This window comes from Phacochoerus africanus, chromosome 8 (assembly GCF_016906955.1).
Source record: "Phacochoerus africanus isolate WHEZ1 chromosome 8, ROS_Pafr_v1, whole genome shotgun sequence".
In the NCBI taxonomy this organism is placed as follows: Eukaryota; Metazoa; Chordata; class Mammalia; order Artiodactyla; family Suidae; genus Phacochoerus; species Phacochoerus africanus.
Window position 1 is genome coordinate 71,779,965 of NC_062551.1, and position 14,038 is coordinate 71,794,002.

General features: G+C 54.4%; 1 protein-coding gene across 5 annotated transcripts in view; it reads left to right on the top strand.

Annotated features, from left to right (window-relative positions):
* Window positions 1-644: 644 nt before the first annotated feature.
* TNFRSF8 (TNF receptor superfamily member 8) overlaps window positions 645-14,038 on the top strand; it is a 72,697-nt gene continuing 59,303 nt past the window's right edge. For 3 of the 5 annotated variants that reach the window (XR_007136514.1, XR_007136515.1, XM_047792409.1), the window contains exon 1: window positions 646-1,050. Coding sequence is in view for 1 of the 5 variants with exons in the window: in XM_047792409.1 (XP_047648365.1) it covers window positions 988-1,050 (63 nt within the window). In the remaining 4 variants the exon portion in view is untranslated. Of the gene's footprint in view, window positions 1,051-14,038 lie in introns of all 5 variants that reach the window. The other 2 variants (XR_007136517.1, XR_007136516.1) reach the window with 1 other exon arrangement.

Genomic DNA, 14,038 nt, shown 5'->3' on the forward strand with positions numbered 1-14,038 from the left:
GGAGAATGAAAGGAGCAAAGGACCCGTGGGATAGAGAAGCCCTGGGAGGGAAAACTCTTCCGTTGCAAATGAGACCCCAATTCAAATGAGGCTTGTACCTTTTCTTTCTTTCAGGAAAGTGGGCTAGGGTCCCTTTCTAGGCAGAAAACGCTCAGCGGGCAGGGAGACACCCATGGATTGATAACCAAATGTCTATTCTTCTCTCCATCAGTCCATCCAATAGTCAGTCTATCCACATGGCCACCCATCCATCCATCCACCCTCCCACCCATCCATCTATCATCCATCTATTAATTCATTTTACAGCAGATATTGCTAAGTGGGGATGAAGGGTGGATGGCAGCATTCTTGACTCCGGCAGTCCCTCCCCAAGAATCTCCAGGTCAGGAGAGAAGGTCTGGGTGGATGAGAGTATCAGGAGCAGGGAACCTACTCGGGTCTCGCCCTTGGTCAGTTTGATGTGGCACTGCTGTGACCCACTGGAGCCTTCCACTCCCCTATGCGTCACCCCCCTTCCCACCCAGGGGCGGGAGCTGCTCTCCCCGCCCCTCAGCCCAGCTGGGCTGAGCAACACCCCCACCCCGGAGCAGGATTCTGCCAAATCCGGGGCGGGCCATTCAAATAGCAAGAGTGGAGTGTGGCTTTCCTGAGTCATCTCTGCACGTGTTCGCTCCCTTTTGGTCTTGACCGCTAGTAGCTGCGTTCCTGGAAGCAGTCTGGGGTACCTAGTGCGCCTCGGGTGGTGGTGGAAGGGAAGGGTTAAGGCTGAACCTTCGGAGCAGGAGCGTCCACTTTTGAAGTGACTTCACAGCGCGCAGTTGGGCGCCCGCGAGGTGCGCGGGCCCAGGCCTGGCGGCGCGGTGGGTCTTCCCACGCTTGCCGGCTCCCGCCGCTGGCCCCGCACGTGGGCGCAGCGCCCTTCCCAGGCTGCGCAGGTGGGCGCGGTTGGGGAGCCCGCCCCCCCCTCCTCCCCGCCCCTGCCCCGGGATGTGCGCCCTCCGTTTGGTGCTGGGACTGTTGCTCCTGGGGGCGCTCGGAGCCTTCCCGCAGGTAAGGGGGTGCGAGGAGCCGGGGGAGGCGCCGGGGGGTCCCAAGCCCCCTTCTTGCCACCGCTGCTCTGAGCCCCGGAAAGGAGGGGGTGGTGGAGGGAGGACAGGGACGCTTCATGCCTCGTTCCCTGCCCAACGCCGGGGGTGGGGTGGGGTGGGGGGGGGTGGGGGGTGGGGGAAGGAAGGGAATGTGCGAGTATTTCCTAGGTGGGAGTTGCCTAACCGGCTGGTGGCACCTTCCCCCGCCCTCGCAGGGTGCTGGAAGGATCTTTCATTCAGTATAAAATGACCGCAGCTGACTGCCCGCAGGAGATAAGCTGTTTGTGTGGGCCAGGGCCTTGGGTAGATCAGGTGAGGACACCAGGGGTCTGGGCAAAAAAGGTGGGGTCTCCTTTGGCTGGAAGAAGTTGGTGTTCAGGCTCTCTTAAGGTCTAGTGGGCAGGGAGGGAGAGTGGAGTGTGGGTGCGGAGTGGGGTGGTGGTGCCATTTAGCTTCACCGTCTCTGTCAAAGGTTTCGGGCCTTGGAGCATGTGGTGGGTGTCCGCCCAGATAACGGGCAGCGGTGGGGTTGACATGTGTTGTGGGAAGCCCCGGAACCGAGTCTGGGGACTGCTTCAGGCCAGTACTGAGCTAGGCTCGGGATGAGGGTGATCTCAGTTTAATCAGAAGGGGTCAGCTGCCCAAGTGCTGAGTGCAGGGTCTGAAGAGGAGACAGAGGCCCTAGTGGACCCCTGCATGGAACACAGTAAGGTGTTGGGAGTTCGCGTTGTGGCTCAGTGGCAACGAACCCACCTAGTATCCATGAGGTTGCAGGTTTGATCCCTGGCCTCGCTCAGAGGGTTAAGGATCTGGCGTTGCCGTGAGCTGAGGTGTAGGGCGCAGGCGCGGTTCGGATCCTGCATTGCTGTGGCTGAGGCGAAGGCCGGCAGCTGCAGCTCCAATTCAACCCCTAGCCTGGAACTTCCATATGCTGAGGGTGCAGCTGTAAAAAGAAAAGAAAACCAAACAAGACAGTAGGCATGGCTGGGTGCCTGCTGTATCCGGGTCCAGAGGGCAAAGGTGGGAACAACTGCTGTCCGTTGCGGGAGGAGCAGGCCCACCCCATGGCATTTAGTCCCATTCACCCTACCTGAGGGCAGGGGAGGAGGGAAGTGGAGTGGGCATCAGGCCGAAAGGGAAAGAAAATGGGTGGCAAGGAGAGCAAGCAGCTGCCCCTCTTCTGCCTTCAGTGGGACGGTGGGAGACACCTCCCCCCCACACAGCAGAGGGCAGAGGGGGGCAGCTGATAGGACAGAGGCCCTGGCTCGAGAACCCCCCAGCCCTCCAAGCCCTCAGCTGAAGACTGATGACCTGGGGGGAGAGTTAGGGGTGCTAGAGGGGGATAGAGGACTGAGAGAAGGGCTGGGGGGGGGGGTTAGCTAGTGTTTGGTGGATGGAGCTCACGTGCTTCCTTTCTGAAGAGAAACCGCTCTTTAAATAAAAAAAAAGTATTTAGTGATACAAGGAATAGATGAATATATCCTTGATGCAAAAAAAAAAAAAGAAAAAAAGAAAGAAAGAAAAAGAAAAAAAAAAAAGAAACGCCACAGATAAAGCCAAGTCTTCGGGCATCTCCTTATCCTGATTCCTTCGAAGATGCAGCCACCATTATTGCTGTGGTGTTTCCTCTGCAGACCTTTATAAATGCATGCCCACATTCATGTCCATTTGGAAAAAAATATATAGGGTTTTTGCTCTACTGCACCAAATGGAACTTAGGGTTCTTTCTTTGCTTGGCTTTTGCAGTGTCTATGGCGTGTCTTGGAAAGCGTTCCACGTGGATCCTTACAGACGTAACTTTTAAAACGCTGTCTAGTATTCTCCCAAACAGGGGGCTCCATAGTCCATTCATCCGTGTCCCTGGCGGGTGGGTGGTAAGGTTCCGACCATTGCTTGTTGCTTGCTTGCTTGTTTGTTTGCTCTTAACACCGTACATCCTGCAGGGCTGCCTTGGGAGTGCCCGTGCTTCTTTCCCAGAGAAGATGCTGAGAAAAGCATATCTATCGAGGTGAGGTGCGGGGGAACCTGCATTCAGATGCAACGATGCCCCTGAATTGCCTCCCAGGGCGACGAGACACTTTGAAGAGAGTAAGAGTAGCCAACTTCCCCACATCCCAACCGACTTTTGATCTTATCGGAGTTTTTATTTTTGTCAACGTGACCGGTGGAGAGGGCCACGTCCTTGTTGGGTTCATTTGCATTTCCCGCCTATTGGAGGAGCTGAGCGTCCCTTAGTCCCTCATGGTCACGTCTGGGCAGGAATCAGAGTGCCAGTGGGGGAGAGGCTGCCTGCCCAGCTCGGTAACCCCCTCACCGCCAACCCAGCCTTCAAGCCTCCCTCTGCGTCTCTCGTCCCAGTAAAAACTGGGGAAGTTCGTTGTTAAGAAGAAAAACCTGGAGTTCCTGTCATGGCGCAGTGGTTAACCAATCCGACTAGGAACCATGAGGTTGCGGGTTCGGTCCCTGCCCTTGCTCAGTGGGTTAAGGATCAGTGTTGCCATGAGCTGTGGTGTAGGTTGCAGACGCGGCTCGGATCCTGCGTTGCTGTGGCTCTGGCGTAGGCCGGTGGCTGCAGCTCCGATTGGACCCCTAGCCTGGGAACCTCCATATGCCGCGGGAGCGGCCCAAGAAATAGCAAAAAAAAAAAAAAGAAAGAAAAACCTAACCCCCCAAGTCAGGGCTGGAATTTTCAATCTTTTTCTCTTCGCCCCATGATGTGACAGGACTCCATCATTTTGTGGTCAGCTCCTTGCGGCAGGAATGCTTTCTTGCTGTGTGTCACCTTCTGAGGAAGAGGTTTAGCCTCTGATGATGCCTCATCATCTGACCATCTCCCCAAGAGTGGTTTTGTAATGTGACCCAGGACTGTGCTGATGCAAGTCCCGTGGGAATTCACCCCCTGACTGCACCCCTCCCCCACACCACTTCTCCATCCTTTTATCCAGGCGCCCTGGGTGGAGGGGCTGGGGCAGGGAGGTTCCAAGCCACCCCCCCCCATCATCCTCCAGGCCAATGCTGAGGCTACCACAAGCCTCCCCCACAGCTGCAGCCCCCATTCCAGCTCCATTTGCCTCCTGCCAGCTGTGGACCTCTGCCTGCAGTCAGTGGTCCATCCCGCCGAGGAAGGGTCTCAGGCCTGTGTTGCTCCTCTCCTGGGGTCTAGCGCGTGACCCCATCGAGTGGAGGTGGGTGGACACGGACCTGGGATGTGCTGGCCAGAGGGTGGCAGAGGCTTTCGGGTTTTGTCTTGGAAAAGGGCTGCCCCCTCCTGCCTAAGACCAGAATGAGCGGTCAGGGCCCCTGAGGTGAGGAGGTGGAAAGAGGTAGTGACTGGGTGCGAGGCCTCCCCTTCCTCAGAGAGGGGCCGGGGCATCGGGGGACCCCTAGGGGAGCATTACTCAGCCTGAGAGCCGTCAGTGCTGGGAGAAGCGCAGCATTTACTGTAAGTTTCTGCTGTTGCTGCTCCCACTCAGATCTGACCTAGACTTGTTCTTGAGTTGATTGTGATTCATCCTTAGGCTCGTACACACCTTCCCCCACCTTCCCTTCACCTCAAGAAACATCATTAGAAGGAACATGCAGCGGAGGGGATCTGGGGATCCCCAGGAGGCCTGGGGGTCCTTGGCACAGAGGGTTCATTTAGTCCAGCCTGCACCCTGTGTGGCCTGGTGGGGCCCGTGGTGCACTGACCCTGGAGGTGGCTTAGCTGGGATCCTGGTCCCCGTTTTCTAGACGGGCATGCAAAAGCTCAGCGTGAGGGGGGCGGATCAGGCCCACAGACCCCAGGCTGGTCAGGGGCAGTGCAGGACCAGAGCCCCAGACCCGATAGACAGACTGTCCAAAAAGGCAGCTCCCGGCAAAGCTGGTTCTCAGCTTTGCTTCCTCTTCCCCCTCCCGCCAGGAGCCCTTGGGGTGATGGTGGAAAGACTTCATTCCAGAATCTGTGCTGCCTGGGGTTGAAAACCACTGGGCATCCTCCGAGGCCTTGCTGGTAGGGAGGCATTTTTTTTTTTTTTTTGTCTTTTTGCCATTTCTTGAGCCGCTCCCGCGGCATATGGACGTTCCCAGGCTAGGGGTCAAATCGGAGCTGTAGCCACCGGCCTACGCCAGAGCCACAGCAACGTGGGATCCGAGCCACATCTGCAACCTACACCACAGTTCACAGCAACGCCAGATCGTTAACCCACTGAGCAAGGGCAGGGACCGAACCCGCAACCTCATGGTTCCTAGTCGGATTCGTTAACCACTGCGCCACGACGGGAACTTCTCTTTTTTATATTCTTTTTCATCCTGGTCTATCCCAGGAGACTGGACATTGTTCCCTGTGCTGCACAGTAGGACCTCGTTGCTTATCCGGTCTACATGGAATAGTTTGCATCTACTAACCCCAAACTCCCCTCCCTCCGCCCTGCCCTCTGGCAACCATAAGTCTGTTGTCTATGTCTGTGAGTCTGTCTCTGTTTTGGAGGTAGCTTCATTAGTGCGATATTTTAGATTCCACATATAAGTGATCTCATATGGTATTTGTCTTTCTCTTTGTGACTTATTTCACTTAGGATGAGACTCTCTAACCTGATAACATCCATGCTGCTGCAGATGGATCTGAAGGGCGCAGCTGCTCTCTGCCAGGCCTGGCTCCAGGGCTTTAGTCCCTGGTTGCTCTGGTAACAGTAGCCTCTGCTTATAGGCCTCTGGCCCCTTCCCCCCTCCCGCCCCCCCCCTGCCCCCAGGCAGCTCCTACTGCCCTGGGTTACTCTGACATCGAGAAGGTCTTTGTGATGGGCTGCAGTCTAGCTCCTCGAAGCTTCTACCCATGGGTCCTGGTTCTGGAAGCTAGAGCTACATAAGCCAGATGTTTTCATCTTCCTTAGAAATTCCTCCTAATGTGATGAAGACAGTGACCCTGGGCCCCTGAGATGTCCTTGTTGGTCACAGCACCCAGGGCCCCCAACACGGATTCCTTACGTGGCATGGGTGTCAAGCCTGCGCTCACCAATTCCTCCGTTCCACAAACGTTGATCAAGCACCTCCTGTGTCCAGGACTGTTCTGGATGCTGCAGGTGCATCCAGGCCAGCACGACAGGTCTCGCCCTCATAAAGCTGACCTGCTGCCAGGTCGACAGACAGGCAGTGAACGGATGGCGCTTCCTGCAGTGGCGAGGCGTCTCACCGGCCATTGTTCAGTGTGAGCAGGGGCGGCTGCCCTAGGCGAGGAAAGCAGGAACCACCTCTCCCTGGGAGGTGGGTGCAGACCCAGGAGTGAGAGCTGGAGAAACAGGAAGGAGGCCAGCGCTCCAGGGAGCTGTGATGGGGGCATGGAAATAACACGGACCTCTGTGGACTGCAGTGGGTGGCCGGGGCCTTTTGCGGGGGGAGTGACACCACACACGTTTAACAGGTCCTTCTGTCTGCTGGGGGAGGGGCAGGAGGCCCCACTGTTGTTGCGGTTGGGGGGGTGCTGGTGAGTGGAGACACGGGGACAGAAATGTGCTTTGGCGCGAGACTCAATAGGACCTGTGGATGGATGGGTGCGGCTGAATGGTGGCATTTATGGAAGTAGGAGAACTGGGCATGGGACAGAACGGGGTTTTGGAGAAAAGCACAGGTTGTGTTTCTCTCACGTCTGGGTGTCAAGGGGGCGCTGAGTATAAGAGTCGGGGGTCTCTGTAGACCTTGGGCCCCGGATGGGGGGCTCAGGTGCCAGTGCTGCCTGGGCCGGGGCCGAGGAGCATCAGGCCCACTTTGCTTCTGCGGATGTGGGCCGATTCCCCACATCTTTGCGGGCGGAGTCACCACACTACCCTGTTGATGCCTTTCAACCCAAAGTGAGGAGCTTCCATTTGTCCTGGTTACATTTTATTCTATTTTATTTTATTTATCTTTTGTCCTTTTTTTTAGGGCTGCACCCGAGGCACATGGAGGTTCCCAGGCTAGGGGTCAAATCAGAGCTGTAGCTGCCGGCCTGCGCCAGAGCCACAGAAACGCAAGATCCGAGCCACGTCTGCAACCTACACCATGGCCCATTGTCTTTGTCATCTTTTTAAAAATCTTTTTAAAAATTGAAGTATAGGAGTGGCAGCGAATCTGACTGCTATCCATGAAGACTTGGGTTTGATCCCTGGCCTCGCTTCCTGGGTTAAGGATTTGGCATTGCTGTGAGCTGTGGTGTAGGTTGCAGACGTGGTTTGGATCTGTCGTTGCTGTGGCTGTGACGTCGGCCAGCTGGCAGCTACAGCTCCGATTCAACCCCTAGCCTGGGAACTTCCCTAGCCAAAGGTGTGGCCCTGAAAAAAAAAAAAAAGACAATAAATAAATAAATAAATAAAATGGAAGTATAGTTCCTACTGTATGGCACAGGGAATTATATCCAGTCTCTTGGGATAGAACATGATGGAAGGTAATATGAGAAACAGAATGTATATATCTGTACGACTGGGTCACGTTGCTGTACAGCAGAAATTGGCACAACCTTGTAAATCAACTATACTTCAAGAAAAGTAAATAAATAAATTGAAGCAGAGCTGACAACAGCATGAGATTAGTTTCAGGTATCAACATAGTGATTTGATGTTTATACGAAGTACGATCTGATCGCCAAGATATGTGCAGTGACCATCTGTCCGCCCACAGGGTACAGTGTTATTGACAATGTGGTCCCCAAGCTGTACACCACATCCATGTGACTTATTAATTTTAAAACTGGAACTTTGTGCCTTTTAATCCCTTTCACCTCTTTCACCCACTGCGTCTCCCCCATCAAGTCTATTTTTGGGAGACCTTATGGTTAAGTGTCAGCCTGACAAGTTCATACCCTGCTTCTGACACTTACCATATGGTGCTTCTGGGCGGGTTAAGTCATTTCTCTGGGTCTCAGTTTCCCCATCCATAGAATGGGTGTGATTATAGTGGCTATGGAAAGGATTACATGTGATAACAGATGAAAGTGCTGAGACTAGCTTCTGGCAAGTGGTAAGGGCTGTGTAAAGGTAAGCCATTATTAAGTGCCTGCGGTATGCTAGGCATTGTGGATTCTGGACGCAGGTGAACGAGTTACAGTCCCTGCCCTCGAGGGAGGCGACGTGGGACCTGGGACACAGAGGGGAGTGTGATCAGTTCTGTGCAGCCTGGGCTCCTGCCCTCCCCTCCGGCTGGGTGGGAGGGGAAAGGCTTTGGGAGGGAACTGGGCTGCAGACTTTGGGGCAACAGACTCTGCACCATGGTGCCAAGGTCCTCCCTGACATGAATCAAACAGCACATCCGAGAGGGTGTTCGGGGTGGGTCCAGGGCTTGCTCTAGAAGCTCCCTTGTCAGGTTTCACGAGGGGGCTCTGGACCCCCCCCGGGGGGAGGGGCGGAGCGCTTCTGGGGGTATCGTCGCTAATTCATTTCACACCTGCTTTGGGCAACCCAGGGCTCCTGAAATGGCCTGAAACCCCTAAACCAAACCTTCACCTTCCCAGCCGGGATACATGCTCCCTCTGCTTCTGAGTCAGGACAGGGAGCCAAGAGTTCTCTCTGCCCAAACAGCCTGGGGGGGCTGGGCCCGGCCTCCGCCACCTGCAGCCTGGGAGGAGGGGACGGTGATGGTCACGGTCTAGGCAGGTGGGGTGACTCTGGGCAGCCCAGGCACCTCCAAGAGGGGCCGGAAAGCCCGAGGACCACTTATTCTTTAACGCCATCAAATTGTCCTTGGTGCTGCTGCTGTCCCTGGGTGGCTGGTGCTGCTGGGGGCTGCCACTCTAGGGCTGGGGTGGATTTTACCACGTGGGAGGTATGGCTGGGTGTTCTCTGGGACACTCTGTAGCCCCAGAACTTTCAGAAAGACTATAATCTCCCCCGTCTGGGGTTTCTCTGGGGCAGGAGGGGCATCAGTGGGAAGTGAGGGGTAAGCAGTTGCAGAATTTGGACTCGAGGCCAGACCTTGTAATGTTACTCACCTCCATGCCATCCATCTCCTCTTGTATTAGCTGCTCCACAACCTTTAGTGGCTCCCTATTGCCACAAGCGACATTGCCCAAAGTCACCTCTGGAGAATAGTAGTTCCAGGAGGAAAGGGTTCTGTAGCCAACCAAGTTTGGGAAAGAGTTTGTCTCCCTGTACCCACCTCCCACCCCGAACCTTTCTTTGGAGAATCAGGGAACAAGTAAGCACATGAAAATCTCTGAGAAGCCTCTCAAATAGAATCCAGTGATTCTTTGTGTTTTGGTTTTTTGTTTTGCTTGTCACCTGCTGACATTTGGCAGAACCAGCATTTGGTGGAACGCTGTGTGGGAAATGAGAGTCCACTGCGGACCCTCTGGCCTTCAAAGCTCTATTCTTTCCTGCCTCGGTACCTTTGCCTCTGCACAGTCTTCTGCCTGGATGCCCTCCCTGCAAGAATCCTTCCCCAGGAGTTCCTGTTGTGGCTCAGGGGTTTACAAACCTGACTAGCATCCATGAGGACGTGGGTTCAATCCCTGGCCTTGCTCCGTGGGTTAAGGATCTGATATTGCCATGAGCTGTGGTGTAGGTTGCAAACATGGCTGGGATCCTGCATTGCTGTGGCTATGGTGTAGACTGGCGGCAACAGCTCTGATTCGACCCCTAGCCTGGGAACCTCCTTGTGCCGTGGGTCCCTCAAAAGACAAAAAAAAAAAAAAAAAAGAAAGAAAGGAAGAAAGAAAAAAATAAAAAAAAGAATCCTTCCCCAAAACCACACCAAAAATGGAGCCTCTCCTCCAATAAGCCATCATGAATCCCCCAATTTCTTTGTCTCTGCTTATCTCATGATACTTATGTTATTTGCTTTTTGGTGTGTTCACATATTTCTCTGATCTCATTTGTGAAGGTCTCCTTCATTCATTTCATGGGTTGTTATTTTGTTCTTGTTGTTTTTCTTTAAATTTTTTTTTCTTCCCTTTTCTAGGGCTGCTCTTGCAGCATATGGAGGTTCGCAGGCTAGGGGTCTAATCAGAGCTGTAGCCGCTGGACTACCCACGCCACAGCCACAGCAACGTGGGATCCGAGCTGTGGCTGTGACCTACACCACTGCTCACGGCAACGCCGGATCCTTAACCCACTGAGCAAGGCCCGGGATTGAACCCGCAACCTCATGGTTCCTAGTCGGATTCGTTAACCACTGAGCCACGACGGGAACTCCTCAAAAGATTTGTTTTCATTAAAGTATAGTTGATCTATGAGGTTGTGCCAATTTCTGATGTATAGCAGAGCGACCCAGTCATACACATATATACACTGTCTTGGTATATTCTCCATCAGGGTCTGTCCCAGGAGATTGGATAGAGTTCCCTGTACTACACAGCAGTTGTTGTTTTTCCAGAGATTGTTATTTGGTGTCTTCCGTGTGCCAGTCCTGGGAATTGTCTTCACAAAGTGTCACTGTCGAGAGCTGGCTTCTCTGTCGCCCCTAGCACCTCCCCCAGTGCCTGGTTCCTGCTGGGCCTTCGGTGACTATGTGGTTGGAAGTGACTTAGGTTTATTTGTCTTCTCAGGAGCGGCTCTGTTTTAGTTTCTTATTGCGATTGTTGTTACCATAAAATGAGTGGCTTAAAACATCACAGATTAGGGAGTTCCCTGGTGGTGCAATGGGTGAAGGATCTGGCCTAGTGGTGCGGGTTTGATCTCTAGCCCTGGAATTTCCACATGCTGCCGGTGCAGCTCAGAAATAAAATAAAATAAAATAAAAGCACACAGATGATTATCTTTCAGTTCTGTAGTTCCTAAATCCGAAATGTGTGTCCCTGGGCTGGAATCAAGGCGTGGGCAGGGCTGTGTTCCTCTCCAGGGGCTCCAGGGGAAAATCTGCTCCCTTGTCTTTCCAGCTGCCAGAGACCATCTGCACCCCTTGGCTCACCGCCCCTTCCCCATCTTCCCACCAGCTGCATAGCCTCCCTCTGGCCTTGCTTCTATCATCCTCATGTCTCCTTCTCTGACTCTGACTCTCCTGCCTCCCTCTTGCAATTTTAAGGACCCTGGTAATTACACTGTGCCCCGCCCCCCACAATCCAGGATCATGACCAAGGTCACTGATTGGCAGCTGTAATTCCATCCGCCTCTTGAAATGTGACAGTCACAGATTCTGGGGATTAGGACATGGACGTCTTTGGAGGGTCTCTCCCTTCTCGTCTTGGTCCACCCTGGGAGATACTCAGCAAGGATGGTGCTACTCTCATGAGCTTTACCTCGAGAAGGTGCTCACCTGTTCTTCCTGCCCAGGGGCTCCTGGCTCCTTCCTTTGTGGCTCTTTCTTTGCTTACTGTCTTTGCTTTTCTCTCCAGTGATGGGTCTGGGCTGCACGGAGCCATACACGCTCCCCCTCTGCTCCCTGGGGAACACACATAGGAACTGGGTCCTGCAGGCAGGTGTGACAGCCGGGAGGCAGACGGCCAGGACCAGGGCAGGGACTGTGAGCCTGAGGGTGTGTTTATGGTCTGGGAGGAAGACGACTTCAGTTTCATGGGGTCTCCTGGTCTGGAGCTCAGGTGAACCCTCAGGATGGAGGGAGGAGTTGAGGTCCCCCAGGACCAGGAGGCCGTGAAGCCCAGCCTGTTGGCAGAATAGCCTAGTGGTTACTTTACTAGCAGGGCTGTGGTCAGTGGAATAATGGTTCTTTCACAGTCAGCATCCTGGGAGTTCCCATCGTGGCTCAGTGGAAACTGAGCCTTGCTCAGTGGATTAAGGATCCAGTGCTGCTCTGCATTGTGGTATAGGTTGCAGACTTGGCTCTAATGCTGCATTGCTGTGGCCGTGGCCGTGGCTGTGACTGGCAGCTACACCTCTGATTCAACACCTAGCCTGGGAACCTCCATATGCTGAGGGTGCAGCCCCAAAAAGACCAAAAAAAAAAAAAAAAGTCTTCATCCTGGAGTTCCCACTGTGGTGCAGTGGTACAGTGGGTTAAGAATCTGACTGCAAGGGGTTCCCTTTGTGGCTCAGTGGTTAACGAATCGGACTAGGAACCATGAGGTTACAGGTTGGATCCCTGGCCTCGCTCAGCGGGTTAAGGATCTGGCATTGCTGTGAGCTGTGGTGTAGGTTGCAGACACAGCTCGGATCCCTTGTTGCTGTGGCTCTGGCATAGGCCGGCGGCTACAGCTCCGATTCGACCCCTAGCCTGGGAACCTCCATATGCCGCAGGAACGGCCCAAGAAACGGCAAAAATACAAAAAAAAAAGAATCTGACTGCAGCAGCTCAGGTCACTGCAGAGGTTTGGGTTTGATCCCCAGCTCAGCGCAGTGGGTTAAGGACCTGGTGTTGCTACAGCTGTGGCATAGGTCACAGCTGTGGCTCGGATTTAAGCCCTGGCCTGGGAACCTCCATATGCCATGGGTGTGGCCATTAAAAAAAAGTCTGACGCAACTCTGTAAATCAACTATCCTCTGCTAAAAACAAAATAAAAATTTTTAAAAAATCTCCCTGGCACCTGTGACTATGTCACCTTACGTGGCAAAGAGACTTTTGTGGATGTGATTAAGGGTACGGACCTTGAGGTGGGGAGATTGGGCTGGATTATCTGGGAGGGCCCTGTGTCCTCACATGAGTCCTTAAAAGTAGACTTTTCTGGCTGCAAGGAGAGAGATGACACCGAGGAAGAGGGAGATGCGAGAGGAGAAGGACTCGGGCCACTACTGTGCACCTTGCAGATGGTGGAAGGGGGCCATGAGCCAAGGAATGCAGCCACCTCTAGAAGCTGGGAACCCTCTTAGTTGACTCAGCAAAGAGGGGGGACCTCAGTTTTTTGTTTTATTTTGGCTGTGCTCACGGTAGGTGGAAGTTCCCAGGCCAGGGATCAAACCCATGCCACCGCAGTAACCAAAGCCACTGCAGTGACAATGCTGGATCCTAACCCGCTGTGCCACAAGGGAACTCCCAGACCTCAGTTTGAACCATGAGAAAATGGGTTCTCCCCAAAAGCCTCCAGCAAGGCTGCGGCCCTGCCCACACCTGCTGAGACCTGGCCTGGACAGGGGTGGTCAGGCAGGGGGCCTCTGAGGCAAAGGCACAGGTGAGTGAGCTCTGAGGAGGAGTTGGGGTATGCTGGACCAGGGGAACAGCATGTGCCGAGCTGCTAGAGGGAGGGAGGGAGTGGATGGGAGGGGGAATGGGAGGGGACGCCTGGGATTGCACAGGCCAGGTGGGCCAGGGCTGGCCTGGCAGGGTGACTGGGGCCACTGTCGGAACCTCGGGCTTGATGCATAGTTGAGCCGGAAGCCACCTCCTCATCTTCAATGGGGTGGAGGTGGGAGGAGACCAGACCTGTGTTTTGAAAAGGTGGCTCTGACGTTTGCACTGAGAGCGGGATGTGGGGTCGGGGCGGGTGTGAGGAGACCCAGAACGGCCATCCTCAAGTCCAGATGGTGGGGAGGTGAGGAGATACCACTGGCTTTGAGGGTAGAGCCGGGGGTTAGACAGACCAGACTCGGGACGCAGAGACTGGTGCGTGAGAGCCCCGGCCCCTGGCTCAGGCTGAATCCTGCCTCCAGCCCTGCCTGGGCCTGTGATCTGAGGCAAATTTCTTAACCTCCCCAGGCCTCACTTTCCCCATCTGGAAAATGAGACAGACCGTAGGTCTCGGTGAGGCCTGGGCTTCTGCATTTCCAGCAAGATCCCAACTGGTGCCAACGCTGCCAGCTCAGGCGCCTCACCCTGAGTGAGAGAAGAGGGGAACCCATGGCGTGGGGTGGGGCGGGGGGGGAGGCCGCACCTCTCGGCTCTGGCCCCTTTGGGTATTTTGCATCCGATCTGACACCTGCTCACCCCCCACCCCCCGACCCGGCTCTAAACTCTCGGCTCCTGCAGGTGTGGTTCGTGTTCAGTCTCTGCAGCTGTGACCAGGTGGGGGTTTTTAAAAGTGAAATTCACCAGTTTTGTAGGGAAAACCAAACCAACCTGAAAATAGGCCTAGAAATGGGAAGGTTTCAGGCCACTCTCTCTTTATGTTGATGCTACTA